Source organism: Lactuca serriola, chromosome 9, assembly GCF_051521515.1.
Source record: "Lactuca serriola cultivar US96UC23 chromosome 9, Lser_US96UC23_V15, whole genome shotgun sequence".
Classification (NCBI taxonomy): Eukaryota; Viridiplantae; Streptophyta; class Magnoliopsida; order Asterales; family Asteraceae; genus Lactuca; species Lactuca serriola.
The window spans coordinates 156821645-156849517 of record NC_136416.1 but is presented as its reverse complement, the minus strand read 5'-3'; the positions used below and the strand labels follow the sequence as shown (position 1 = coordinate 156849517).

Sequence of the window (27873 nt, the reverse complement as noted above, 5' to 3'; positions counted from 1 at the left end):
TAACGGGGGGATGATGTGACAAGCCTATGTTTTTCCAAAATCAATGTAACACTCAAAAGTAAAATACAATGAAAACTATTTGTAATCAACGAAATTAACCTCAAAAATAAAGTGTTCAAATATCTAAATTGGGATGCATCAAATGTTAGATATCGTGCCAAGGTTTCCAAAAACATAAAGAACATTCGAAACCGGGTTATATTGAAGAAACTATAACCACTCAAATATTTACGACACACCCGGTAAAACACTATTTAACGTAAAAAGTGAAATTACAATAAAATGCATTTTAGCCTTAAGTATCTAAACAAAAGTTGTAGAGTTCGTTAAACTGTAAACATACATAAAAATATCGCCCAAATTGGACCTTGTATGAAGAAGTTACGAATTTTCTAAGTTTCGTAATAGTAGTAGAGGGCTAAAAACTCGAATTGAAGAACGAGCAATATTTAGCCAACGCAACCTAAACGAAAGTTGAAGGTCTCCACAATAGGAGTAAGATGATAAAAAAGACAAACGAAAACTGACGTCGGATAAAGAAACTATGAATTTTTAACGGACTTTAGCAGTCCCGGCCTATTAAAAACATAGCATTAAAAATAAAGTCAAAACTAGCCGACGGAGTCTAAATGAAATTTGTAGAGCATAATCCCACGTACGCGTGGATATAAAGAACGCGAAAAACGGAGCCCGTATGAGAAAGTTACGGAATTTAGAAGAGGGAAGCCAGGATTACGCCCAATGTAATTCAGGAGTACGCCTAGCGTACTCAGGTGCAGGGTCGAGTCCCATCGGATGCAGCTCTACGCCTAGCTAGACTCGAGTTGTAAGCCATGACGCAAAGTTATGCCCAGCGTAACCGAGGTACGCCCAGCGTACTCGCATTTTCAGCCCTATAAATAGAAGGCATAAGCTCCGGAGTTTAGCACACATTTCCCAAATTCACACTTACTCTCATACACTTACAAGCACCAGAGGCCGTCCCGACACCCTCGATTTCCGCACCAAAGCCCCTGACGAAGGTTCTACACTACCGAGATCCCCGAGAAGCTCGAAGACGCAGCTTTCCGCGGTTGAAGTTCTGCTCGACTCTAGTCCCGCTCTCTTCAAACCGAACAAGTGAGTTCATACCCCTACTTTTCAAGTCTTTTCATGTTTTTTTTTTTTGGGGGGTGGGGGGGGGAATACAAGTCTAATACAAGAAAACGTATCGTTTTATAAACTTAAATGCAACAACTACCCTTACGTATAAAGTTTAGTATATCACCAAGTTATCTTCACCAAATGGAACGTGTTTTCTGAAAAAATATAATGGGTATAGTTTGCGAGTTATTCATACATTCTTACGTATACATTTTGAAAAATGAAATACTTTCATCTAAAGTGAAATAAAGACTTTCTTATCGTAAATCTATTTATACTAAGTAATGTGAGATATTCAAACTTCAACGTACTCTTATGTATGCATTTCAAGTCCTGTATTATACGCCATAATCTCTTGGAGGGAGAGCGTGATACTTGTGTATAGATCTATACGGGATTGACAACCCCGCACCTAAACTGTTAGCTACAGTTAGACCGGCAGGTCTGGGATGACAAATGTCATAACACTACAACACCTGAAGCATGTTGTTACAGGCACTCAGTGTCAATAGTATGGTTATAAGACTCACAAGAAAGTATAAAAACAAGCTTGATTTACGAGATTCATACATGCATTCAGTATTTACATTATTTTGAGTACAAACTTATCTTTATCATTCAATTACGAAAGATACTAACGCCCTCCAACTTTGGGAACTTTTCAAACTATATATGGAAAATATTGGATTTTCTGAAAACCACGTTCATCGATTTTCTTCCATAAAGACATTCTTTTCAATACAAAACACTTATGAACTCAACAACTTTATTGTTGACACTTTTTGGAAAACACTTGTATTTCTCAGGGAATCAGTAATACAGGTAACTACCAGCTTTTGAAGAAGGAACGCTAAGGGCGTTTATTATTAAACATTTTACATCATCATATTGTAATATTCTTTTGGAATCATGTATAACGCAACAATATATGTTTTTATTATATATATATATATATATATATATATATATATATATATATATATATATATATATATATATATATATATGATGGTTGTGTTACTTTCTTTACAATATTCAATTGTTATGGTACTACGTGAAGTCATCCACCCCCGAATGTTTCTGCCATTCTGGTTTGGGGGTGTGACAGATTGGTATCAGAGCATTGTTTATAGTGAACTAAGTGTATCGAACCACATAAGATATACAAACTATAAATGCAAAGGGGACCAAAAACCCTCTGACAAAACGTTTTCATAAACAATATATTTTCTTTTAAAAATATACATTTTTACTCGCATGTATCGGTCTCGTATCATAACAAAGTTTTCTAAAAAGTATTAAGGCAAGTTGTGACACTACGATTGGGCCTCGAGGTATGTAATCAAATCGAGAATAAATATAGCCTGATCAACTATATTTATCCTTGATTTGACCAACATACGTCGAGGAATGGTCGTAGTGGACAACACGTCAAAAACTTACCAAATAAAATTTTTAGACTCGCAAATTTGAAATACTATAGGAGAATTGTTATAAAATAATAGGACAATGAAAAACCTGCACAACATAAGATTTTTAGGAACGCTAAGGGCGTTTATTATTAAAAATTTTACATCATCATATTGTAATATTCTTTTGGAATCATGTATAACGCAACAATATATGTTTTTATTATATATATGATGGTTGTGTTACTTTCTTTACAATATTCAATTTTTATGGTACTACGTGAAGTCATCCACCCCCAAATGTTTCCGCCATTCTGGTTTGGGGGTGTGACAATGTCAGTTTGTAAAACAAGTTTGAAAATCTTTGGAATCCTTTGGAAAACCTTTCATAACAACTTTGAAAATGATTTGTATAAAACAGATTAAGTGAAGAAAAACCTTTGGAAAACCTTTTAACAAGATTTGAAAACGAGATTGGGAAAATCTTAAGCTGGATAAAACAGTGTAACATGCGAAAATGTATTTGGCTATACAGTTGTTAATCACATGTGATTTATATAATAACTATATAGCTCAACTTGTATCCCCCCCCCTGTAAAAGCAGTTAAAATCATTTAAAAGGTTAATTCAGGGGTATGAACTCACCTGTTGTAAGTGGATCGGATGGAGGTGCTGGTTGGGTGCTCGGTGTCAAGTGAAGACTTGAACACACTTAGTGACCTAGTAACATATGAAGGCATATGTTTACATACAATTAGTGTTTATAATACTAATTTAAACACGTAAACGCATCCTAATGTGCGGAAAACACTTTGGTCAAGTGCTAGGAGGCTAATGGGTTGCAAATAAGGGAGTGTATGGCCTAGTTAGGGAGTTTACTCTTCAAGAGTAAACTATTTATAGAGTTTACGGCCCTAAGACCATATCCCCATGATTTTATGGCTGTAAACTCGTGGGTGGTGTGCTCTTGGATGATTTAAGGAATTATCTCACTAGTGGAATTAAGCTAGGCTCAAATCTAGGGTTTATGAAGGGTTTAAGGCCTCAAATAGACCATTCATGGGAGTTTACGGCAGTAAACATAGAGTTTACGGCCGTAAACTCTTACTAGCCCTTCCTTTTGTGTTTTGATGGTTCATACTTGTTTCTAGTCAATTATACAAGTCATAAGGGGTGTTAGGGGCATCATATGACCATTTTATGGAGTTTACGGCCCATGGACCAATCCTAGGGGGGTTTACGGTCGTAAACTCCTAAGTCCTTGGTTTAATTGATGTTTAAAGCCCCTACTTCAATGGTGGTTGGTTCTAGACATTTACCCAAGTCATAGGAGGTGTTTGAGGGCAATTCTAACACCTTAAAAGGTGTTCACGGCCCTTGAAGAGGGGTTTACGGTCCAAGAGTGTTCTTGGGCCGTAAACTCATGTTTACTCTCCATATAATAAGGTTTTGGTGTTCTAAGCTTGTACATGCAAGTCTAGAAGTCATATCTAAGCCCTAGGAGTGATTTGGAAGGGTTTTGGGGCTTCAAAACCCCACTTATGGGTGTTTACGGTCCAAGAGTGTTCTTGGGCCGTAAACACATATTTGGCCCCTATTGGATGTCTTAAAAATGAATTTGCATGTTAAATGAGCTAAACAACAAGTTAGGGTAGATCACTTACTAGTTTGGGGCTCGAAATGGGCGGTTTTTGGATCGAAAGCAACTTGTAAAGAGAGAGTGAAAAGTCTCAAATGGAGTCCACTCACCCTTATATAGGGGTTTGAGTTTGTGGCTCGGTGGAAATCTACCCGATACTGAGGGTGTTTTTAATTTGTTCCAACCCTTATGAAGTCATTATAAAAGTCCCAATTTAATTTAACCAATCCAAAAAAAGGTTAACAGATAATTTAAAAAGCGAGTTTTATTAACGGAAGAAGAGGTTAAAAATGACGGGATAAATTTCGGGTTGTCACAAGGTAGATCAAGAGGAGAAGAAGGAGATCCAAGATCTTTGTCGCATTTCAGAGTATAGTAAGGTATAGCTCGACCCCTTTTCTGTTTCTATGCTTAAATCCCCATTGGAACACCACTGAAGTTATTCTTGAACCATTTCTTGGCTTGGTAGTAGCATAGAGGACACATTGAGATGAATAGCCTTCGGATCTAATACCTTTATGGAGCCATATTGCATGAAAGCCCTATATCTACTCTTATAGTGTGCTTTGAGCCTTAAAACCTTCATTTGGTGTTTATTTACACGTAAAGTTAGAAACTTTACGTGTTAAACAAGCCCTAAGAACCCAGATCTATGAATGGAATGAACTGGTTTCAAGCAGAATCGAGTATATAGTGATTGCATGTATACGACTCGGCGAGTCGAGTCGCGAGTCCCCTGTTTTCCCCTTTTCGAGTTATGCCGAGTGAAACCAGTGAGTGAGAGATGGACTCAGTGAGCTGGAGGTTAGACTCATTCATGGAAGGACTCGGCGAGTCAATGCCCTGACTCGGTGAGTCCAAGGCAATCTTCATGCCTCAAGAACAGACTCGATGAGTTGTTCATACAACTCGGCGAGTCACAGTCAGAGTATTTATGTGTTAAAGGAGGATTCAACGAGTTGTTCATACAACTCGGCGAGTCGGATGCAGATTGACTGAGTGTTAGTATCGAAGAGGAACTCGGCGAGTCTATGCCAAACTCGACGAGTAGTAGCGAGCAGAAGCAAGAAAGTGAGAGTAAGGACTCGACGAGTTGGTGACCCAACTCGACGAATCAGGTCAACTGAATGTTGACTTTGACCAATAGGTTGACTTTGACCAGGGGTAAAATAGTCATTTTACTCTCAATATATTTATCAGCAATTTGATTGAGGGTACTTATGGAAATTGTAGCCGGGGTGAAACCGGAGCCGCAGCAGACAGTTTCCGGAGCAGTTCTTTCAGCATCTAGGCTACAAGGTGAGTTTCCTTCCATTAGGAACGGGTCTACGGCCACAACGTCGGCCCGTTTAGTTAGCAGTAGTTCCAGACTTTGGTCTGATGTAGTAGTTTGGTGTGCTTGATGTCTTTGTGATTCAAGCATGGATTTGTGATTATGTGTTCCGGACCTCGGTCTGAAGCAGTATGCAGTATATGTGTTTATGCCAGTAGTTGTGATTATGTTATACTATGTTCAGTCAGTTCCGGACTTCGGTCCGATGCAGAGGGCAAGGCCCTGGTTAGTTCCGGACTCTGGTCTGATGCAGTTTCCGGACTTCGGTCCGATGCAGAGGGCAAGGCCCTGGTTAGTCCCGGACTTCGGTCTGATGCAGTTTCCAAACTTCGGTCCGATGCAGTTTCCGGGCTTCGGTCCGATGCAGTAGGCAAGGCCCGGTAGTTGCTTATATGTTATTGTATGGTATGTGGTAGTTTGGGGGAGCTCACTAAGCTTCGTGCTTACAGTTTCAGTTTTGGTTTTAGGTACTTCCGCAAGTAAAGGGAAGAGCTCGGGATGATGACATCGCTCACACCACAGCTTCAGTTTTTATCCTGGGAGTTTGTTTTGATTCATAGTTTGATTTGGCACAATTGTTTCACGACATTTTATTATGAGTTGAGATAATTGACGTATGGTTTCATGATATGACGATAAGTATATGATTTTTATTATTATTAAAACAAAAAATTTTAGGTCGTATTTTTGGATGTTACAGTTAGATACTTCAAAAAATAACAAATTGAAGTTAATTACTTCAAAAAACATGAGTCTTACAATAAATAGTCCATTACAAGTTACAACTAAAGCTCGAAATAGTCTATTACAACTAAAACACAATCAAGTATGGGTGGTTTTTGTCGGGTTGGATGGGTCGGTTTGTCGGTTTTAAGTATGGGTCGGTTTCTCGGGTTGGATGGGTCGGTTTCTAGTTAAAAACCGAAACCGAACCCGATTTTTCGGTTTCTAAAAATATCAAACCCAAACCGTCGGTTTTGCTTCGGTTTCTCGGTTTTTTGGTTTGGGTTTGCTCACCCCTAGCTTTAAGTTGTGTTTAATAAAGTGAGATGTGATTGGTCAAATAGTGAAAGTGTTGAAATTGTGTTAATTAAACACTGTTCTAAGGATTTTCCGCTAATAAAAAATGAACAAACCTTTATGATATGTAGACTTTTGAGAAGTTTGTAAAAAAAGGTTTATGTCATTTTTAGTCACTTAACTTTTGGTTTTGTGTTCATTTGATCACTTAACTATTTTTAAGTTTTAAAAGGTCATCAAACTTTTGACTTTATGCTCATTTAGTCATTTAATTTTTGTTTTTGTCACATTTAGTCATCAAACTTTTAAAATTGTGCTCATTTAGTCACTAAACTTTTAAATTTTTTTAAAAATTTAGTGACTAAATGAGCACAATTTTAAAAGTTAGGTGACTTAATGAGCATAAATCTAAAAGTTAGGTGACTAAATATGACCAAACCAAAAGTTAAGTGACTAAATGAGCACAAAGTCAAAAATTTAATGACTTTTTAAAACTTAAAAATAATTAAATGACCAAATTAACACAAAATCAAAAGTTAAATAACAAAAAATGACCTAAACCCTAAAATAAATAAATAAATAACCTTAGCGAAATACTCAAGACTTATTGTGGCTGCTGTAACAGTAATAAGGTAGTTGAAATGGTGCAATGATAGAGTAACAGGTGGCATGTTGGGCCTTCAAAATGGTCCATTTCAATTTTCAAGTTAATTATTACCTCTTCTAAAAGGAATCGAAAGGAGCTTACACTTGTCACTTCATCTCTTTCGTCAAATACCTTCCAAGTTTCATGAGTACGATGGAAGATGAGTCAGATGATTTGGTATTATGTCTTACAAATATTGTAGCTTTCATCCTTTACGATCTCGACACATGTAAAAGGGTTCTAACTAACATCCGAACAAACACGTTGAATTGTGATAATTGCTAGAGAAGAGAGTAACAATTAAATCACTTATTTACATTTTATTTTAAAAATTCGTTTAATATACATAATCTATATTCTATAATAATAATTGTATGATATGGGAACGATAATTTATCAAACATTTTTTTAATTGTTTTTAGTAATGGGAAGGAGGTTGCTTGTGGTATCAAGATGGTTGGATGGAGGGATGACCCACACAAATGGATTCTTTTCTTGTCCATTTGCGAAATATTCACCCAAAACCAACTTGTAAATTCTTTAATACCCTCAAGATTCCATCACTAGCCCCCACATTCCATTTTTCTTTATACTTAATTCAACAAGTAACTCCTACATCTTTGTTTGCACTCTACCATCATTCATTACCCAAAAGGCCATTACCTAATAATACATAAAACATCTCAATCGTTTATTACGACACATATATACTCATACACGTATGTAATAGTTTTGTTTGGCATTAAGAGGGTGTTTGCCTTAGCTTTTGAGAAGACAAAAGTCATTTTAAGAAAAATTGCAAAAAGTCAGGTTTATCTTATTTTCTTTATATTCAAAAGTAGTTTTTATAAGGTCTGTTGTTTTTACCAAATATCTTTTAGTTTTTTATCTTTTCCTAAAAGCTAAAAGATGTTTTAAAAGATAAAACAAACACCCCCTAAAAACCACAAATTAAACTAGCAACACCACCTTAGGTATGGGATTGACGATTTCTTTCGGAAAGTAGAGCAACTATTTTCGTAGAAACATATATTAAAAAAAATTAAAAACAAAAAAAAAAGCATGAACCAACACGGGTTAGTCTCGTGTATATAAATAATAAAAAAACATAAACCTTTGTAGATTTAATTAATTTTATCTATTGATTTATTAGAGATCAAACATATAAATAATACTAATAAAGCTAATTGCCCATACATAACAATCAAATATATATATCCTTCCTAATAAATGAAAATAATTTTGTCATATGTCAGTCTCTCATTAACTTGGACACATGTCATTTTTTGGTATTTTTGAATAAATGTTTTTTCCATTTGTCATTTTCTCATTTTTTTAATCTTTTTTTAATTAACACATCATATTTATAACTCAATTAATAATTGCCTTAATTGACAAAAAACCAATAAATTACAATATTAATACTCATATAGTATTTAATATGTTTCTTTTTAAATTTTAAATTTCAAATCTGAAATTTCAAATTTAAATAAATTTTTGTTTAAACTTTCATATGTAATTTTTTATTTTATCAACTCGTATTTTTAATAATTGATGGTAAAATTTAACCCAATCATTGATTACTTATTTAAAGACTATAACCATATCTTGAAAATGAGTTATTCAAAGCGTTCAAAAGATATTTTGATTATAAATAAATTATTGAAAACTCTACCATGATTAAGGGGAGTCTTGTACTCTTGTTATAAGAAAAGATTCAAATACCTCCCCTTTACTCTTTTCCATTTCTCCAAATGACCCACCAACCTTTTTTTTCCTTTGGTAGATTCGAATATTGGATTACACTCATTAGAGTTTAGAGAGATACTTCGCTTCCAAAGGACCTAAACAAAAATCAATGTCGACAGATCTACGCCAGATCTCTTCCCTTCAACCACCCAAATCTAAGAAATTTATATATTCCTTATTATAATATTCAACATCTAGAGTTCTATTAAAAAATCTTAAAAATATCTTTACATAAAAAAAAGGAAAAAAAAAAAAAAAACAATGGGTACCCAATGGCAACGTGGCCTAAATATCGAGAAGCAAAACCGAACCCAATCCTAATAAAATTAAGTTTTGGAATCAGGTCTTTACAGATTTTGGATCCGTACAAAAGAATTTATCATCTCTCTTAATTAATAACAAAATATCATAAAAACACAACATATTATAAACAAATACTTAGAATTAGAAAATCAGACATACATTAAATTTTTGACTGATAAAAACATCTTATTTTTCCAAACCATCTAAAAGAGTTTCATTTTTATTTTATTTTTTTGCAATTAACCTTTAGCTTACCGGTACATTTTACGTGGCTTCAATATATTTAGGGTATGTTATGTTTTCTGAAATTTGCCTAAAAATAACAAAAAATTTAACTGATTTTCTACATTAATTTGCTTGGAAAAAAGAAACCCCTAAAAGGGGTACATCCATTTAAACATTTAATTAAAAAAATCCCAATTTTGCTTTCAACAACAGTTTAAAATGCAAGGAACCAAGGAAGATCGTCAACACCAACCCCTAAATCATTGCTCCAATTTTCTCCCTTCCTCTCATTGGCTCCACTATTATACTTTACTAAGATCAAAATCTCACCTTCAATGGCGTAAAACTCAAATTCAAGATTCTTGCGTGCCCAACATAACCGGAACACACCAAGAAACTTGAATTTGATTCTATTTCTAATTTTCTACAATTCTTCAGAAAATCATGGAAGGAAAGAACAGCCACACGCAGTGAGTGTGAAATTGCGCGTTTTATGAACACAACACTATAAGTGTATGAAGAAGAGTAGTCGAAGAGAGATTATTAATCTTAGACGACAACCTGGGAAAACACGGGGAGCTGCTGTTGGACGGAATCTTCGACTGCTTCCATGAGATCACGGCGGCTCTTAGGATGACCACCGATAACGCTTATCGTGTTGATACCACGTCACGCCTCGCTCAATGGCGTATCGACAATTTGGCTTCGTGTACTTATCGTAAATCTGATCCTTTCAAGATCGGGAAATGGAACTGGTATTTTTCTTTCTTTCTTTCTTTCTTTCCCCAAAATTCATGATATATTCTCTGTTTTTTCTTAAAAAAGCAACTAATAATTCAGTTATTGTAAATCGTTTTTGATAAAATACACGTTTATTTCAACTTTCTTGAAAAGAGTGCCAATAAATATCGTTTTTCTTGTGGTTTATGACTTCAATTTTTTTTTTTTTTGTTTTATGAAATTGAAGGCGATTGGTTATTGAAAAGAATCGTAATTTGTACATTAAATTGTACCCAGAGATATCGGGTTTAACTAAAGAAACCCCTCCAATAGCTTCCTTCATCATTCGAGTGGTTTCTTCTTTAGGAGGTCGAAAAGCTTTAGTTCATCCAGGTAGATTTTGCGCTGAATTTAATCGAATTTTACTATTGTTTATTTGGGTTACTTTAATTTTTTGTTTACGATTGCAGAAATCAGAGATAAACAGCTTAAAACTAGCGACGATTTTGTTTGGGCACTTGAAGTTCCACTTACAGGCAAATTCATCATCGATCTTGAGTTTCTTGACCTTAAAACCGCATCTACAAACGTAATTCAACCATCCATCTAAAATATCTTTGGTATTTTCATCTTCTGCTTATTTATAATTAATTAATTAATTAATTAATTACCAATTATTTCAAACAATATCACAAAAATTCAACATTAATTATTTAGTTGGTGAACTAGAAGTTATAACTTCAGCGTCTAGATAGATAGTGTCGGTTGCCAACCAACATTAACCAACATTTTTATTTTTAAGTCCCCCGTTTAATTAAGATCATGACTCATGTGTCGATATTATTTTTCTAAAATTCGTAAAAAAAAAAAAGTTCCTTACTTTTTCGGTGTGACATAATGTAACAGGGTGGTGAATCTTGCTCTGTTTGGACGGAAGGTTTAACACAAAAGGATTTAAGATCAACCGCGATTTCCTCCCTTGGAAAAATGTTATCTGAAAGCATCCACACAGATATCATCATCCATGCTTCAGATGGAAGCATGGGGGCCCACCGGGCAGTACTGGCTGCCCGGTCGCCTGTCTTCCAAAGCATGTTCTCCCATGACCTAAAAGAAAAAGAAATGTCCGCCATAAACATTTCCGACATGTCCATTGAAGCTTGCCAAGCTTTTTTGAGTTACATTTATGGTAACATTGAAGAACAAGACTTTCTTGTTCATAGACTCCATCTTCTTAGAGCAGCTGATAAGTATGATGTTGTGGATTTAAAGGAAGCATGCCATGAAAGCTTATTGGAAGATATTGATACAAATAATGTTCTTGAGAGGCTTCAAATTGCTTCTTTATATCGTCTTGAAAAGCTGAAGATTTGCTGCATGCAGTATCTTGTGAGGTTTGGGAAGATATTTGACATTTTAGAGGAATTTGATGCGTTTATAAAAACTGCAGACAGAGAACTCATAGCTGAAGTGTTTAATGAAATTCTTTCTGTCTGGAAAGGTTTCTGAATCAAGATATACATATATGTAGCGTTATTATTATTATTACTATTGCTAAGTTAATTATTTGTTGCATCTGTTGATTTATGAAATTGGGTGTGCCCAAAGATTTGTTTTGTACATAATTTGTTTTGATTTAAAGTTTATTAAACTATGTACTTGTACACAACAGTTTGTTCAATTAAAAGAATATACTTGAAAAATTGCGTTTATGGTTGTTGAAAAAATATCGACTTATTTCTGTTTCATGATTAATATTGTGTTACAAAAACTAAAACACTTGATGTGATTCATAATCACTCACCTTCTTGGGGCTTTTACTTGATGAAGTGAATCATGATTCACTCTGTATGCTGCTTCAACTTGTTTGTTTGTCTCTTCTTTTGCTCATATTTCATGAGCTTCAATTGGAGAAAATGTTGTTTGGTGTTTACCTTTTTTAAGTATATTTATACGCATATGAGTGGATATAAAGAGGAATATTATAAAGTACCTTTTGTTAAAGAAAGCATATTCCTTGTTTGAGTTTGGTCAAAGCTGAATTCACAGAATACAAGAAGAAAAAATGAACATTCTTAAAACATTCATGTACCTGTAAAAGCTGAATGAATTATGATAACAACCACATGTAATACATGAATGAAAAATTCATAACTTTTTTTTTGTAAGTATTTATCAAGATATGATATATTTCTTTGTCCTCTTATATGCCATTTTGTGTTGAAAAACTTCATTCATTCCAAATTATGGCAAAGTTTCTTTTATTTTGGGGTTATTTTAACAAATTGACAGGTAAAAAATAATAAAGTACAAACTTTTGAGGTTGCAAAAACACAAATTGCAGAAAACCCCACATTGCAAAACAAATAATTTAAGAGCCAATTCTCTCTGTTGACTTTGCCTATACAACAACAGAAGTCATGCTATTGAACACATTTCATGAGTTACAGAGGAATGTCAATGGCATTCATGGATTCTTGATGGGCTCCAATGGGGCCATTATAGAAGGAGCTCATGTCACTGCACCTCTGTTAAACTCTGTTTAGATCTTTTTTATATGTTGTTTTTTTAATTGCAAATTGTTATTAAAGCTTCATAAATTTCTGTAACGTATCATTGACAGCTTCAGTGACACACGTTATAGAATGGGAAGAAGCAGTTTTGAATTTCTACGTTGAAAGATCATTGCGATTATCATTCAAAATTCAACAGTTGGGGTTTTCACACAGGGATTTTAGGATAAAGTTGTTATAATCCACTAGATTATATCAAAAGTTAGCTACCTTTTTGAAAATTGAGGTGACTTATCTGCTGTATTTTTGTCTTCAAGAAAGATAGACGATTATGTGAATATTCATCGATTAACTAGACATGCTAACATCTTCAAAATAAACTTCAATTCTTGCACAATTCAATTTAACGTTTAGGAACGATGTAAATACTATACATGTCACGAAGACAGAATCGAAAAGAAAAATGTAAAATTTTCAGATTAGTATAACATTGTTGGTGCTTGAAAAGAACATCAGAACAAAACCCTATTTCGACAATTGAAACCACTACGAGAAAAGATTAAAACGGAGGAGGGGCAGCGACAGCGAAGAACGGCCTACCGGCGGCGGCACCGGTGGGATTGGAATACGATTGAGATGGAGGGTAAGAATAATGTATTTCGTCATTGACCTTGTGGAAAGCTCTGCTGAAAACACCAAATCCGAACAGCATTCCGATTGCTATCACCACGGCAATCAAGCACATACACATCATGCATATCTTTCCGCAACACATGGTGAATGAATTCTTCGAGATCTTGGATGGGTTTTTTCGATTTGAAGCAATAAAAATGGCAGGAATCAGGTAGGGAATCGTCGGGGTGGGGTAGCGTTGCAGGTAGTGATGATGAGTGGAGCGGTTACTGCACGCTTTGTTCTCCCTTTGGATGAATATATATAGCTTTTACGATAAAATTTGGTCCTATTATTAGGATCCATTTGAGTCCTTCACGTTTATTTGCGAGATAAAGTGACTTAGTGAACCAATAAAATACGCAAGTAAAAGATCGTTTAAGCAAATCAATGTTATCTGCATTATATAATTTTTTGTAACAATCTTTATATTTCATCTCTATATCTTGGTTAATGATAAATATTATCTTTTAAATTAAATTACGAAGCTAGTTGTATGGTTTGTACAAGTTCGCATTGCAATACAATTTTAGCATGATCAATCCAATGATTTTAATTTCCATCAACTTTAATCCATTTAACAGTTTTTCATTTTCGTTAAATGTTTGTTAACAGACTAATTTATTCCTATTTTGTCCTTTTATCATATTAGTATTCATAATTCTTAAAACAAAATCTAGCATTGCACTCTTGTCACAATATCATGTTTACCCCAACAACTCAACTTCACCACAATCTCCCCTTTCCCAGCTTTCAACGTTGCCACCTGCTCTTTATGATCATCTTCTCCGGTGGATATCGCCACCACCTATAGACAGGCCCGTCCCAGAGGGTGGGCGATAGGGGCGACCGTCCAGGGCCCATCTTTCAAAAGAACCCAAATTTTTATAAAAATTATTATATTTAGAAGATAATACAAATAATTTTCTTTAAATTATTAAGTTACCATAAAAAACTTGATGACATTTATGTATTTTAAGTGCCCATTTTTTTTCTCTCGCCCTGGGCCCAAAATATGTTTGGAACGGCCCTGTCTATAGATTTGAATCTCAAAAATCAACACGAAATAATTTGAAACCCAAATCGAAGCCACCACATCTTCATTGATTCACACAGATGAACCCAAACCAAAATTAAAACCCAAAAAATTATATGTTCCTTTGTTTCCTAGATATAAATAGATTCAAAATCGAAATTAAAAAAAAAATTCTAAAAGGTTAATGTCATTAAATGATAATCAATAGTCAGTGTTGTAAAATCTCAACTAGATCCTGATTAATCTACGATTAGTCTATATGTGTTGTTAGTATATATATACATTTATTTAGTATGTTGTATTTTTATATAAGTCCGTGTAGGTACTGGTGATCTTATATATTCCAATTAATGAGATGAGAAGATTGTGGGAAAGTACATAGCATACATGGTATCAGAGCTTTCCTGATTTATCTCCCCAACCCTAATCATCGATCTTGTCTTCTTAGTCGGCTATCTTCCTTTCCTCATCTCCCTGTTTCATGCCTTCTTCTTCTTCATTGCTTACAATGGTTCAAGGCGGTGAAGCAAATAAACAACTCCTCTCACGGAGAAGCCCTACATAATTGCTAATATTCGTGCCTCTATCTCGATCATCCTAGACCTTGACCGTATTAATTACGATTCATGGAGAGATTTTTTTGAGACCCATTGTTTTGGTTTTGGTGTCGTACATCACCTCAAATCTCCTGTTGATTTGACTTTCTTTAACATGAACGAATGGCAATGCTTCAATAACATTGTTAAGATGTGGCTTTATGGTACTCTCTCGCCCTTTCTTCTCGAAAGTCTTCCAAACACAAGCCTAATGTGTTTGCCCTATGGTCCTACTTGAAAAGTATTTTTCAAGCCATTAAACACTCTAAAGCTATAAAACTCGATACTGAACTTCGCAATATCTTCATAGGAAAATCTGTTGGAATAGGTGTCGAAGGTCATAACTAAATTGGTCAAAGTCAAAACTGAGTTAATGTAACTTTATAAAATAATGGTAAAATCATTTTTGTGTTGTCCTCACTATGTAACATACTGTTCCAGATTGTTTTGTGATTTAAGGCCCATGGGCCTTAATCCGAGTATGAGAAGATGGTGAGGCTTTGAAGGAGAAAGGTTTAGGCCTTTTTGGGGTATGGGTAAGGTAGGTTGTGTGATAAAGAGTTTGAGTAGTGCTTTAGAGCCCAAATGTATTGTTAAAGGAGCTGGTGCAGGATTTTCATGAATTTTTTACTTGAGTTTGAGTGGGCTTTAGGAGTAATAAAGTTGATAGAAGTGTAGGGCTTCTCGTTACCTTTTTGTGGATATAAGGATCGTCTGAAACGAATTTATAACACAGAAGTTATGGCCTTCATAAATTTTGAGGTTTGCAGGCTTAGCCGAGTACGCTGGGCGTACACAAAGCGTACGCTAGACGTACTAGTACGTTGGGCGTAATTTTGGAGTACGCTGGGCGTACTGACCAGGAATGGTCGCAAATGTTCTTCAGAGTACGTTGGGTGTACGCTAAACAGATCTGAACGCTATTTTAGGGTCTTGAACCCTATTTAAGCTCCTTATCTCATAACCTAACCCTAATATCTTCTGCCTCCATCCCTCTAAACACTAGAAATCGACCCTAATCCTCCATTTGAGTGATTCTTGAGCATTTTGGTGATTTGGTGAGTTTTTGGTGCACATTGTGGAAGAAGGAGTTCCTTGAGGAAGCATTGCTTGGCTTAGAGCTTGTGGATCCAAGCCCTAATCATGTTGATCTAGCTCCAGAAAGCATAAAGTTTAAATCTTGGTGGCTTTCTCATGTGGATCTAGTGGGGTGATCACTTGTTGTGTTTGGCTTTTGAAGAAGAATGAGCTTTGAAATAGAATAGCTTGAGCACCTAGCTTTTGGATCTATGTTCTTCTCTTGTTGGTGCATCTTGCAGAGGTATCAAGTTTTGAACTTGCTTATTGTTGTGCTAGTTTTTGTTTTGGGTCCATTTTAGGGTTTTTGGTCGCAAAGCTTGAAGATTTATGAGTTGTTGAACTCCAAAGCATAATATATGTCCCTTTGAGTGTATTTGGTGGTTTTAGGTCATAAAAATTCAATCCTGGACATTGGAATCAAGCCATGCATGAGTTAGGAAGTTTTTGAGATAAGGAAGTGAGTGTTTTGGGTGTTTGTGACTGATGTGTGTAAAACCAACTAGTTTTAATCCTACTAACTTAAACACAAAGACAAACACACGAAAGGCAGTGTACCTATCGATTAGCAGTTTAGTTCAGGTAAGTAGAGTATCGAACACAAGGAACGGTAAACAATTAAAATAAATGCTAATGTTATCTAAATAAAACAAGTAATAGAAAATGGGTTTTCTCTAGTTTTGCAAGACTAGAAACTTAAACAATTAACTAAAACTTAAACTAAGAAACTAAGAGCTAAGCAAATAAAAATCAACTAAATTCAATAATAAAGAGGACTTCTGTTTAGGTTTGAATCATTTGTTCCTATGGTTGATTTTATGATAAGTGCAATGGATTATTTGGCATTGGATACCGATTAGTGTGATTAGGTTCATGTTCCCGGTTACTAATCCTTCGAAAACATATCAATTCAAGCAGTGATCAAGTGATTAAACTAATAGATTTCCTAGTTTATTAATTCGGGTTAAGTAAGACTTGTAATAAGCTAATCAAATATTCTACTTCAATTAACTCCATGTTGATGGTCCGTCACACAAGCTCACACATTAACGTACCCATTTTCTAGTTAACCCTAGTTTCACGTTCGTTATTCTTAGGCATATAACTATGTGTTCACATAAATCATATGAGATTAGCAATTAAGAGATGTTAATACAACTTAATTACAAATTTATTAACAGAAAATAGTTGTTATTAACACATAAGGTTCTTTAACAAGATTAACGAAACAAAATCACCAAATTGAATCAATCCAACCATAAAATCAAACCATAATAACAAAATCATCTATCCTAAACAAAAGTTATGAGTTTTTAGCTCATATCTACAGAAAATAACAAACTAAAAACATAATCTAATGATTGAAACATGGTTTATGCAAAAGATTAAGATGAAAGTAGTGTGTTATTTCCTTTGATCTTCTTCCAAATTGATATCTAAGTTGAAATATCGAAAACCACAGCTTCTAAGAACCCTTATGGCCTCCAAAAATCGTCCTAAACTTCCCCCATTCGTTAAGGTTCGAATGAGAAGCGTTTCTATATATATATATATATATATATATATATATATATATATATATATATATATATATATATATATATATATGAAAACAGGGGCTACTCGGTGAGTCCATCACTTAAAATCCCGTGTACGGCAAGGCAAAGTCAAGAATCGCGAAACTTCTGACCAACTCGTCGAGTTGATGGCCTACTCGTCGAGTCCGTTTGGAATCAGCATTTTCTCAAAACATGAAAGTCGTCCGAAATTGTGTCTAGTTTTCAGAACATTTTGAATCTTGTCAATCGGAGTTACGGTTCATGAGATATGGCCAAAACACTGACGAGGGGTCAAGCTGTCCAGCAACATCCTTCTTTCTTCAAAATCCAAGATCCCAGCCTCCAATGGTCAATTCCGCTTCATTTTCCTTTAGAGCATGTCTTTGTTGCTGAAAATGAAATATTTAAGCTAATTAAGCCCCTTTGGTTCATTATTTGAGATAAAATTAACATAAAACATTAAGATCATGCATGATTTTTATGACTAAATAAGCCCATATCAGTGACCTTTCCAGCCAAGCAAAGGCTTAAAGTCACTGACTTTATGGAGTAAGTGCCATTAGGGAGACCAGATCTGGGGATTGAGGTAATGTCTTAACTGTTTAAGACCAAATGAGTAGAAAGAGTGAATCTAGGGAGTACACTGAGCATAATTCCTGTACACCCCGTGTACTGCCCCAGTGTCCCCGATGGCCAATATGGATTTGTGAGTACGTTGAGCGTACCAAGAGAGGTATGCCTCGCGTAACCTCACTGTGGACTTTTGGGCTTAGTATCATTTTGGGCCTTTGAGTGTTGGGCCTGGAGTTTGGACTTATTGTAATAGAGTCTTGGACCAAAGAATTATGTATATGTTCTTTCGGCCCTTGAGTTGGGCTTGCCATTAGATGTGAGAGAGTTAGGCCTTTGGAGAGCCCATTTATTATTGGGCCTTGGTAGGCCAATGGGTTTTAGGTCGTTGATGGGCTGGTTAGTGGACTACCTTTAGACCTAATGAACGAGAGTTGGGAATTAGTTCCTAATTGGGATGATTGTGGGTTTGATAAAGAGTTAGAGGCCGGTGCGTAGCAGCAACGTTTATAGGGGTTGTTCATCATTCGAGGTGAGTCTTCTCACTATGCGTTACCTGGAGTGGAATTTATGTGTGACTAGAAGGTCTTATGTATTGTATGAGTTATTTGACTTTATGTGTTGTGTATATGTTGTATGATTTGAGACCGAAAGGTTAATAGATTTATGGCCGGAAGGCAATCAGAGTTATGGTCGGAAGGCAACCAGAGTTATAGCCGAAAGGCAATTAGAGTTATGAACGGAAGGCAATCAGAGTTAGGGTCGGAAGTCAATCAGAGTTTGGAGCCGGAAGGAAAGTCATGGTAGGGCCGGAAGGTCTACCAGAGTTGTGGGACCAGAAGGTCCCATTGAGACACATTGACCGGAAGGTCTTACAGAGCTATAGTCTCGAGTGGCTAATATGTGTATGCGGTATTTTGGGGAACTCACTAAGCTTTGTGCTTACCATGTTATGTGTTATGTGTTTCAGGTTCTTATCAGGATCGCGAGAAGGCGGTAGCTCGATTGTACACACAAGAGAAAAGAGTCACGAATGGGGATCCTGGATTTTGATAATTACTTTTGAAAACTATTTTTGAAATATGTTATGACATCGACACTTGAGATTTTGAAAATTATTATATGTGATGTTGGTAATTTAAAATAAAAAAAATTGTTTGAAAATTTACGGTATTACAAGTTGGTATCAGAGCCTTGGTTTGAGGGATTCGAATACACCTTTTGGCATATATAAACTCAAATTGAGGGTTTGAGAAAACTTTTCAAAATGAAACATTTTTTCTAAAAAGAGTAAAACATTCCAAAAGAGCAGAAAAGAGCAGTGTGTACAATCAGCCAGTGCCCAAACGGTGATTTCCTGAAATACCCTTACTTATGTATTATAAGTTGTTATGAGATATGTTATGCATGCTAGAGAATAGGCTAGGTATTTCATATTTTAGGACTAGAGTGGCCTGATTTGTGATGCCTTAGCCTAGGAGTTGCTGCTATCTGTGATTACTTTTGAGTATGTGTGGAGTAAGAGTATCCAGTAGGAATCCGTTTTAGAGGGGGTCTGAGTAGAGGAGTAATCTAGGAGAGATACCTAGATGAGCAATTGAGGATCCTACTGAGAGAGTAGTCAGATACCCGCGAGGGGTGGAGTGCTTGAGCTCGGTGATACCTTTTGAGTACGAGTATAGCAAACGAAGTTGTAACCTAGAGTGGTTATATGTGTTGATATAGAATATTCGATGCCCGAATGCTGCTTGCTTCGTGATTTGTGGAACTCTTAATGATTGGAGTCAGATACTAAGTGAATATGACGATATTCAGGAGGTAGATGGTTGGCACCATGAGGAGTTATTCAACGACTGATGGCGGAGAAGTGTGAGAGCCTAAGAAGAGCCTAGGGAGTGACCTTTTTCATATGAGTATACTGATAAAGGAAGAGTATTCTCAAGGGAGCGACCAGGTATGACGGGATTGATGATTGAGGAGGTTGAGCGGCTACTTAGGAAATCTGGGATGATCCATGTGGAAAGTATGGGTAGATGTGGCAGGTAGTATGGGCTCGTACTACTGAAAGCAGAGGACCCATACTCGATACAGGGAAAATAACAGAGGATCTAAGTACCAAATGATAGGTGATCACGTGGTTCGAGTACCATGATCCATAGTAGATGAGAGGTGATCACATGGTTCGAGTACCATGATTCGTGACAGTTAGTGCTTCTGGTGTTATCAGTTATTCTGATGTGATTGATTGGATTGATATCATATGTGATAGAGTGTGGGGCCAGAGGGCCATGTTGAACTAGTTTCAAAGGAGTACACCTTGAGGGGGAAATCGAAATTGTTTCCGAGAATGTTAGATGAGATGACAATTGGAGTCACAAGACTCGGGGATGAGTAGAGGTGGTGCTTCGTGGAGGATTACGGGTTGAGCTACGCAGTCAGCCAATAATGGAGATGCCACTTCCTATGACTGAAGGGTGCTATTTTCTGTGAGGAGCAGAAGGGATATGAGTTTCTGAGTTGGAGGTAAACCCTGTGGGGTAGCAAGTGTGGTGACCTTTTCACCAGAGTATTTGGGAAGTATGTTTGCTGCGAGGTATCCTTATACCAGGAAGGAGTCATTAGTGGGACTAAGATGGATGAGAACAAGAAGGTGCCTTGTAGGGGGAAAAATACTTTTATTAGCAGTTTCCGGTGGATAAAAGGGGTATATCGGGGCAGTGGCCCTCGTGGTCTATGTTGTGTATCAACAACGAGAATGAGGTCTGTACTTTTATGATTATTCCTGATTTAGGAGGCGGGTCGAGGAGTTAGAGTCGAAGTACCTGAAAAGGCACTATTTCTGGATTAGAGACAAATTGGATTCGGAATAGTAGAGTTTCCGGTGGTGTGTCAGTCTGAGCCTCAAGATGCCTAGAGGCAGTCACATGGGGAGGATTCCGAGATTTTTTCATGGACAGGATATATGGAGACTGGTTGGTTTCCTTTGGGAAGGCCCTAGGATGATTGCGTAATACATTCAAGAGTCAAGTGTGACATAATTGGTAAGACAGTCTAATGAGTAGTCTGTGGATGTGCCAATTGGTGATTGTTAGAACCCTGAGTGGGGGAGAACCGGTTTTCCAATAAGGGGATTAATGATTCGTTCAAGTGTGTTTAGAGAAACGGTTATCGACACCTACGGTTCAAATGCATGAGACCAGGGCTATTGGTGACCGAAGCGAAGTGTAGAGCAAGGTAATGCAGGATGTACGTGTTCAGGAAAGGACGAGTGTCCCCACAACAGGTGGCCGTTGGACAGATACCGTGTGGTGATTAGAAATTCTTCAAGGTTGTAATGGTAAAATTTGTGGCGATTGGGTCAAAAGGATAGATTTGGCGGTGAAGAACTTTGGGCTTAGCGTACGAGTTGTTGTGTGCATTTTGGAAAGGGTAGAAGTAGATTGGGCAACCAACTCCCGGGTTGGTATGTGTATACTTGCATGGGTTGGGAACAATAGAGGAGGAAGTTTTGGATGTGCGTCAACGTGTTCTGAGTCATTGACAATTCGTCCGTAAGAGTAGGAATATTCCGAAGTTGTGCACTGTGGGGAAATGAAGATTAGATACGATATTCTGAAGGAATGCATTGATGTATCTGTGTATGATGTCGTGAGTAGGAGATCAGTGGTTGAGGTAGGACATCGTGAGTTTCTGTGATGGTGTATCGAGGTATCTGGGTATGAGGTCCTTAATTCCAGATTATTTTGAGTTTTGTGTTAAGAGATGGAAAGCGGTGTAGCAAGTATCTATGGTTCCAGTGGGAGCTCTTGGGCTAATTGATGTCAAACGAGATTATTTAAGAACGTAGATTACAGTGAGAGAATGAGTTTGGTCATGATGGTAGCCGTCAGGAGTAGCGATGCTTATTTCTAGATGGGTGTATGAGCATCTATCTATGATTAGACATGGAACATGGGTTAATGGATGCAGAGTGTGGCATCGACTTGAGGATGAGACCGTGGGATGGTAAGAGAAAGTACTTTAAGGCTGTAGGGAGCTGCAACATCCATGAGTTAGTACGGATGGGTGTGGTGATACTACGGGGAGCCATAGCATTCACCAGTTAGCGAGATGGTGTGGTGACAATATGGGGAGTCGTAGTATTCACTAGTCAGCAAGAGGGTGTGGTGATACTGCGGGGATCCATAGTATTCACCAGTTAGCAAGAGGGTGTGGTGATACTGCGGGGGAGACGTAGTATCCACCAGGCACTGAAATGGTGCGGCGATATTGCGGGGAGTCGTGGTACTCGCCAAGCAGCGAGGGAGCATTATGGAACTGAAGGGATTCATAGCTTTCACTGGTCAGAGAGAGAGCATTGTGGAATTACGGGAAGCCATAGTTTTCACCAGCCAAATCATGACACAGAAGAGTTCTTAGGCTTATGTATCCTCATCAATTGAGTCTGTAGGATCTTGGTGGTTGAACCAAGGGAGAGACCGAGGTCTCCATATTTGTCAGGAATCGTTATATTCTGAGTTGAGTCATGGTTATCATAACCAAAGGGAATTGGAGAAGTGGTGTATGAGTGGATTGCGAATCTTGGGTCACGAGTTGAGTACCAGATTGGAATTGAGTGGTTCCTATTATGTTGTTGAATTTGACTCTCTAGCTTGAGTCTGGATTTGTTCGTGTGTATAGTATGCAAGATAAGGTTTTGGATTCGTAGATGGGTTCATTTTGAGAAGTATTGTTCTCCATCTAATGTATTAGACCAGAGTGAGTTAGTTCGTCGGTATGGGAAGAACCGCAAAACGCATGGAATCAGTGGTTGGTAGACGACAGAGGTCGAAGGTGAGACGATTTCAGATAAGTTGTATTATTCTCTTGAGGTAAAGCGAACTACGTGACTTGTGTGTAGCGATGAGCTGAGATAGCTACTATGAGCAGAAGGGTTGTAAAGTCATTTTATTGGGTGTGCAAGGGGCAGCCCTTGGAGGTTCAACCGTTGGGTCGGGAGATGACCTGGTACTCAGAGTTGGCAGTGTGTTATATGTGTCTGTTATTCGATGAGCGATTATCAGGGTGATATTTTGCATGGGCAGTCTGTCAAGGAGACAGACCACTATAGTTTCCAATTCTGGAAAGTTAGTGTAGGTACCTTCATGAAAAAATGGGTCCGTCCTTCTTTGGCTTGGGAAATATCTATTTGGTTTCGGATGTCATGGGAGAAGGATCGTTGAATGTTAAGAGATTTTCCGGTTGTGCTTCTCGGTTATTTGTTTTGATCTATGCGAAGAAAAGGAACGATTTCGATGGCGAAATCTAATTTAAGTGGGGGAGAATTGTAACATCCTATTCCATATTTTTTTTATGATTTAAGGCATGTGGGCCTTAATCCGAGTATGAGAAGGTGTTGAGGCTTTGAAGGAGAAAGGTTTAGGCCTTTTGGGGTATGGGTAAGGTAGGTTGTGTGATAAAAGATTTCGGGTAGTGCTTTAGAGCCCAAATGTATTGTTAAAGGAGTTAGTGCGGGCTTTTCATGAATTTTTTATTTGAGTTTGAGTGGGATTTAGGAGTAATAAAGTTGATAGAAGTGTAGGGCTTCTCGTTACCTTTTCGTGGATATAAGGATCGTCGGAAACGAATTTATAACGAAGAAGTTATGGCCTTCAGAAATTTTGAGGTTTGCAGGTTTAGCCGCGTACGCTGGGCGTACACAAAGCGTACGCTGGGCGTACTGACCAGGAATGGTCGTGAATGTTCTTAAGAGTACATTGGGCGTACCATATGAATGTTGGGTGTACGCTAAATAGATCGGAACGTTATTTTAGGGTCTTGGACCCTATTTAAGCTTCTTATCTCATAACCTAACCCTAATATCTTCAACCTCCATCCCTCTAAACCTTAGAAATCGGCCCTAAGCCTCCATTTGAGTGATTCTTGATCATTTTGGTGATTTGGTGAGTTTTTGGTGCACATTGTGGAAGAAGGAGTTCCTTGAGGAAGCATTTCTTGGCTTAGAGCTTGTGGATCCAAGCCCTAATCATGTTGATCTAGCTCCAGAAGGCATAAAGTTTAAATCTTGGTGGCTTTCTCATGTGGATCTAGTGGGGTGATCACTTGTTGTGTTTGGATTTTGAAGAAGAATGAGCTTTGAAATAGAATAGCTTGAACACCGAGCTTTTGGATCTATGTTCTTCTCTTGTTGGTGCATCTTGCAAAGGTATCAAGTTTTGAACTTTCTTATGGTTGTGCTAGTTTTTGTTTTGGGTCCATTTTAGGGTTTTTGGTCCCAAAGCTTGAAGATTTATGAGTTGTTGAACTCCAAAGCATATGTCCCTTTGAGTGTATTTAGTGGTTTTAAGTCATAAAATTTCAATCCTGGACGTTGGAATCAAGCCTTGCATAAGTTAGGAAGTTTTTGAGATAAGGAAGTGAGTGTTTTGGGTGTTTGTGACCTTTCCAGCCAAGCAAAGGCTTAAATTCACTGACTTTATGGAGTAAGTGCCATTAGGGAGACCAGATCTAGGGATTGAGGTAATGTCTTAACTGTTTAAGACCAAATGAGTAGAAAGAGTGAATCTAGGGAGTATGCTGAGCGTAATTCCTGGACGCCCCGCATACTGCCCTAGTGTCCCCGATCGTCAATATGGATTTGTGAGTACGTTGAGCGTACCAAGAGAGGTACACCCCGCGTAACCTCATTGTATACTTTTGGGCTTAGTCTCATTTTGGGCCTTGAGTGTTGGGCCTGGAGTTTGGACTTGTTGTAATACAGTCTTGGACCAAAGAACTATATATATGTGCTTTGGGCCCTTGAGTTGGGCTTGCCATTAGATGTGAGAGAGTTGGGCCTCGGGAGAGCCCATTTATTATTCGGCCTTGGTAGGCCAATGGGTTTTAAGTCGTTGATGAGCTGGTTAGTGGACTACCTTTAAACCTAATGAACGAGAGTTGGGAATTAGTTCCTAATTGGGATAATTGTGGGTTTGACACAGAGTTAGAGGCCGGTGCATAGCAGCAGCGTTTATAGAGGCTGTTCATCATCCGAGGTGAGTCTTCTCACTATACGTTACCTAGAATGGTAGTTATGTCTGACCGAAAGGTATTATGTATTCTATGAGTTATGTGACTTTATGTGTTATGTATATGCTATATGGGTTGGATTAGTTTCTAAGCTCGTAACCATATTTGGTAAGTATTTGACCTGGTTGTGGATGGTCCTTTTGGGTTGCCTTCACCAAAGCAACTTGACTAGAGAAATGATAGAGAAAGAGGTTATTATGGTTTATTAATATATTATAAGAATAATATATTAAAAGAGAAATCATATTTATTTAGTTGACATTAGTCAAAAATTAATTAAGAATTAAGTTTGTGATTAAAAGAAGTTAACTAAACTAGGGGATAAATTGTAATTATGTGATAGTTGCAAAGTAGGGCAATGGATTCCCTATGGATAGGGTGGACAAATTCAATGGGATAAGGCCCTAGAATTCATTCAAGATAAGGATTATGGACTTATCCTTTGGACTGCTTGGTGGGCAAGCAATCAGATAAGGATAAGAACTGAAACCCACCCTAATCCCTACACCTATATAAGGACCCCTTGGCATAGGAAAATCAGCCACTTGATCCTAGAACCTCCTAGAGCCGATTTTATGCCTCTTCCCTCTCTTTCTCTTACCTCTCCATTTACTCTTGGTGTTTGTGAGGCATTAGAGGTACTACACTTGTGGTACTTGCTTTCAAAGACAAGAAGATTGAAGATTTAAGTTGTTATTACAATATAACAACAAGAGGTATGTAATCCCTTCTACTATCTACATTTCGAAATACCTAGGAGCGTGCTAGGGTTCTTCATGTGTTCATAATGTTGTGTATCTAATAGTGAAAACATAGATCCGATTTCTAGGGTTGCATGCACACATATGATTGTTTGTATAAAACCCATCAGTGTTATCAGAGAGTATGGTTTTTTGTTTTCAATTAGAATTATACAATTGTATGAATTTGACAATTTAGGGTTTATGGCCAATAAACCCTAGGAGGCAAGGATTTAGAAATTAGGGTTCTTGAACCCTGATTTTTGAAATTTGATAAGGGTTTTTCAAACCCTTTCCTTAGCGCCCAAGATTTCGAAATCTAGGGTTTGCAAATCCTAGGGTTTTTGAAATTTGCCTCCTCCCCAAGATAAGATCCTAAATTCTAGGGATTTGGATAATCCCATATCTTGTAATTATCTTTTAATGGTTTAAATATGGTAATTAAATATTTTGAATTATCCCATCCCATATTTTCGAATTTTAAGGGATTAAGATAAATTAAATTGTTTAAAAGATAATTCTTGAAGATTTGATAATTAAAATTAATTGTTTAATTTTAGGATAATTATTAAATCAAGAGTTTTAATATTTAAAATTTTAAAATTTAAAAGTTTTAAATTTCGAAAATTTTAAAATTGAAATTAAAACCCTAGTATTTTGAAATGTTTAAAATACACCCTATATTATTATATTATTACAAGATTAACACATATATATCTATAACTAAAATGCTAGTCTTACCGTTAGTAGGCCTCATTCACGAAGCCAATCTATAAGGGGGGGGGGGTATAAGGTTATGACCTATAAAATGGTCGTTTAATGGGTGTCCACTCTCACCCACCGCTTCCTTGATTGGTAGAGGGTTGTTAGCCGAATGGGTAAGATAGGGAAAACCCTTCCTCATTAAAAGTATAATGAATTATAAAAGTAATTAAATGTTTTTACAACAATTCTCAATCGTAGTTACTTTAGGAAAAGTGAATTGGTGCAATTCCAAGAAATTACACTTTGCACCCTTACTAAGACGTTAGTGGAGCGCGTGTGGTTAACCGGCACACTAATTGGACTCTAAGCATAGGTGGAAAAGGTGACTCATTGTTTGTCATAGTTCGATGGAGCGTGTGTGGCTAACCGGCACATCGAATAGGTGACTGTAACAATGAGGGCACCATTTACATTTACATGGTTATTCACACCCGCTTTGTGATCCTCAACATCCCAGTCACAAACTAGAGGGGCACATCGAGATTTAAACATGCCATTGAAAAGTTCAATGAATCTCAAAGGAATCTAGGAGTTTTCAATACATTTAAAACTTAATCTCTTTTTCGTTTTTCATGGTGGAGAATTAGTGAATCGTCATTCACGTACCTTCAAATTATTTGCTTGTTAGATTACGACATCTCTCTTCTAACTTGTAAATAATGTTGTTGGATCCTAGCCCTAATTTCTCATTTGGGTGTTTAATTTGGGATTCATTTCTAATCAAACTTTGTCCTTTTCTATTTCAGATGTCGAAAGTCAACAACAATGCTTCCGGCTCGAACTCCTCCGGCTCGTTCTCAATCATGAATTTGTGTGGGAGAGTGATCTTTGACGGGTCCAATTTCAATGATTGGATCCGCAACATCCGAATGGTCATTCACTATGAGGATAAAGAGTATGTAACGATCATTTATTTAAATAAATTAATTAAGTGTAAGTTTTGGGATTAATTTGTAAAGAATATTGAAGTTAGGGGTTAAAAAGGTAATTGTTGGGTTGCTTTGCAAAAGATTCTCAAGTGGAGGGCTATTTGGTAAGTTTTGGACTTAAAATGAAAGGAAATTATGGAGTTAGGGGCTAAAAGGTAAGA

General features: G+C 36.9%; 2 protein-coding genes and 1 long non-coding RNA gene across 3 annotated transcripts; 1 reads left to right on the top strand and 2 right to left on the bottom strand.

Annotated features, from left to right (window-relative positions):
• Positions 1-9570: 9570 nt before the first annotated feature.
• On the bottom strand, positions 9571-12110 carry LOC145072779 (uncharacterized). The gene is made up of 2 exons (XR_013691147.1): positions 11992-12110; positions 9571-11560 (listed from the first exon to the last, which is right to left on the bottom strand). It is a non-coding gene; the product is annotated as an uncharacterized LOC145072779 (long non-coding RNA).
• Positions 10090-11897, top strand: LOC145072778 (BTB/POZ domain-containing protein At1g55760-like). Its single transcript, XM_079019254.1, has 4 exons — positions 10090-10222; positions 10435-10580; positions 10658-10776; positions 11094-11897. The coding sequence occupies exons 1-4, from the start codon at positions 10101-10103 to the stop codon at positions 11694-11696; spliced, it is 990 nt and encodes a 329-aa protein (XP_078875380.1). The 5' UTR covers positions 10090-10100; the 3' UTR covers positions 11697-11897.
• Positions 12111-13069: 959 nt separating the features above from the next.
• On the bottom strand, positions 13070-13633 carry LOC145073900 (uncharacterized). The gene has a single exon (XM_079020373.1). It carries the CDS (start codon positions 13473-13475, stop codon positions 13260-13262), a length of 216 nt encoding a protein of 71 aa, XP_078876499.1. The 5' UTR covers positions 13476-13633; the 3' UTR covers positions 13070-13259.
• Between the last annotated feature and the right edge of the window lie 14240 nt (positions 13634-27873).